Consider the following 2,033-nt stretch of genomic DNA (forward strand, 5'->3'; position numbering starts at 1 on the left):
TGTCTCTCTCTGTCCCAAAAATAAATAAAAAACGTTGATAAAAGGCCTGCATCTTGGCACCCATGCTAGTGTTAGTCAAAACCATGCTTTTCAAACTTTGCCACATGGTTCATAAAGAATGAATTACTGATTTAACTTGCATTTGTTTGAGGTTGAATGATGCTTTATGAATTGGCCATTTGTACTCACTTTTTATGGGCTACATGTTCACACCCTTTGCTTAATGTCATATCGGTATGTTTCTCTTCATTAAGAAGCCTTCGTATCTCTGTATAATATTGCTCATGCCATGATGTCGGGTATGAATGAAACATAGTAGCAGCCTACCTTAGGATACCTCTCATTTCTCTCTCTAGCCCTGAAATCACATGGAGCTGTGAGTAGAGATTCACCTGATGATATGGAAACCCCTCTCAGCCCAAGGACCATGAGTAACCAGACGCTAGTAACAGAGTTTATCTTGCAGGGCTTTTCAGAGCACCCAGAATACCATGTGCTCTTATTCAGCTGTTTCCTCTCCCTCTACTCTGTGGCCCTCACAGGTAATCTCCTCATCATTTTGGCCATCAGCTTCAACTCTGGGCTCCATACCCCCATGTACTTTTTTCTGTTCAACTTGGCTACCATGGATATTATCTGCACCTCTTCCATCATGCCCAAAGCACTGGAGGGTCTGATGTCAGAGGAGAGCTCCATCTCTTATGGGGGTTGCATGGCCCAGCTCTATTTCCTCACATGGGCTGCATCCTCTGAGCTGCTCCTCCTCACGGTCATGGCCTATGACCGGTATGCAGCCATCTGCCACCCTCTGCATTACAGCACCATGATGAGCAAGGCTTTCTGCAGCAAGCTGACCACAGGTGTCTGGGTACTCTGTGCCTTCAACACAGCCATCCACACTGGGCTGATGCTGCGGTTGAATTTCTGTGGTCCCAACATCGTTACCCATTTTTTCTGTGAGGTCCCTCCTCTGTTGCTTCTCTCCTGTAGCTCCACCTATGTGAATAGCATCATGATTGTCCTGGCTGACGCCTTTTATGGCATATTGAACTTCCTGATGACCGTCGTGTCATATGGCTTTATCATCTCCAGCATTCTAAAGATGCGGACTGTAGAGGGGAAGAAAAAAGCCTTTTCCACCTGCTCTTCCCACCTCATTGTGGTGTGTATGTATTATACTGCTGTCTTCTATGCCTACATAAGCCCTGTCTCTAGCTACAATGCAGAGAAGAGCAAGTTGGCTGGTGTATTGTACACCATGTTGAACCCTACTCTCAACCCCCTCATGTATACTCTGAGAAACAAGGAGGTCAAAGCAGCCCTCAGGAAGATTTTCTCCTTCACCAGAAATTAATTTCTGTCTTCTGCAACTTTTGTTGGAGACTGCATATTGAAGTCCACGGTGGCCTCAGAGACTCTCCAATGAATAAGGCTTTGAAAACTACCACTAATGAACCAGTGTGATTACGAGGTTTTCAACATGCTGTGTAGAGCAATTATTGGTAATCGTCTTGGTTTCTTGCAATTTTTATATTTTCCGCATCTTGTAATGGATTTTTTAAAAAAATAAATAGTACTTAAATGAGTATTGAGTGATTAAGAGCACATTACTCATCTGGAAAAACAAAACTCATTTGATCTATATCCTTAGAAAATTGGTAATTCAGTTAAGAATACACTAGTACTCATGATGATGAATGTAAAAAGAAAAGGCATAACAGTGTTGCTTTGCAGGGTGTGGTGTGGATGTACAGAGAAGACATGTGTAGTGTGGAAGGAGCCCTACACTGGTTGGGGAGAAGATCTGGGTTCAAATTCAGACTCTTTCAGAGTACTCAATTCACTTCAGCTGTAGTTTCCTTCTAAGTGTAATGGGGAAAATAAATGAATCTAGAGATGTGTCCGGACTGAACAAGAGAACTGAAGACAATGATATCAAGTGCTCTGTAAGTTTAAGATAATCCTGCTGGTGAGTGATCGCTGAGGACAGGGGCAGCTAAAGAAACTTGGATGTCACAGCCCCTCACCCCTGC

The 2,033-nt window shown here is 43.4% G+C and overlaps 1 protein-coding gene across 1 annotated transcript; it reads left to right on the plus strand.

Moving 5' to 3' along the window:
• Positions 1-368: 368 nt before the first annotated feature.
• On the plus strand, positions 369-1,354 carry LOC125148368 (olfactory receptor 13A1). The gene is given in 2 exon segments (XM_047826393.1): positions 369-399; positions 402-1,354. Coding segments are annotated over 2 exon segments (984 nt in total).
• Positions 1,355-2,033: the final 679 nt, after the last annotated feature.

This window comes from Prionailurus viverrinus, chromosome D2 (genome assembly GCF_022837055.1).
Source record: "Prionailurus viverrinus isolate Anna chromosome D2, UM_Priviv_1.0, whole genome shotgun sequence".
NCBI lineage: Eukaryota > Metazoa > Chordata > Mammalia > Carnivora > Felidae > Prionailurus > Prionailurus viverrinus.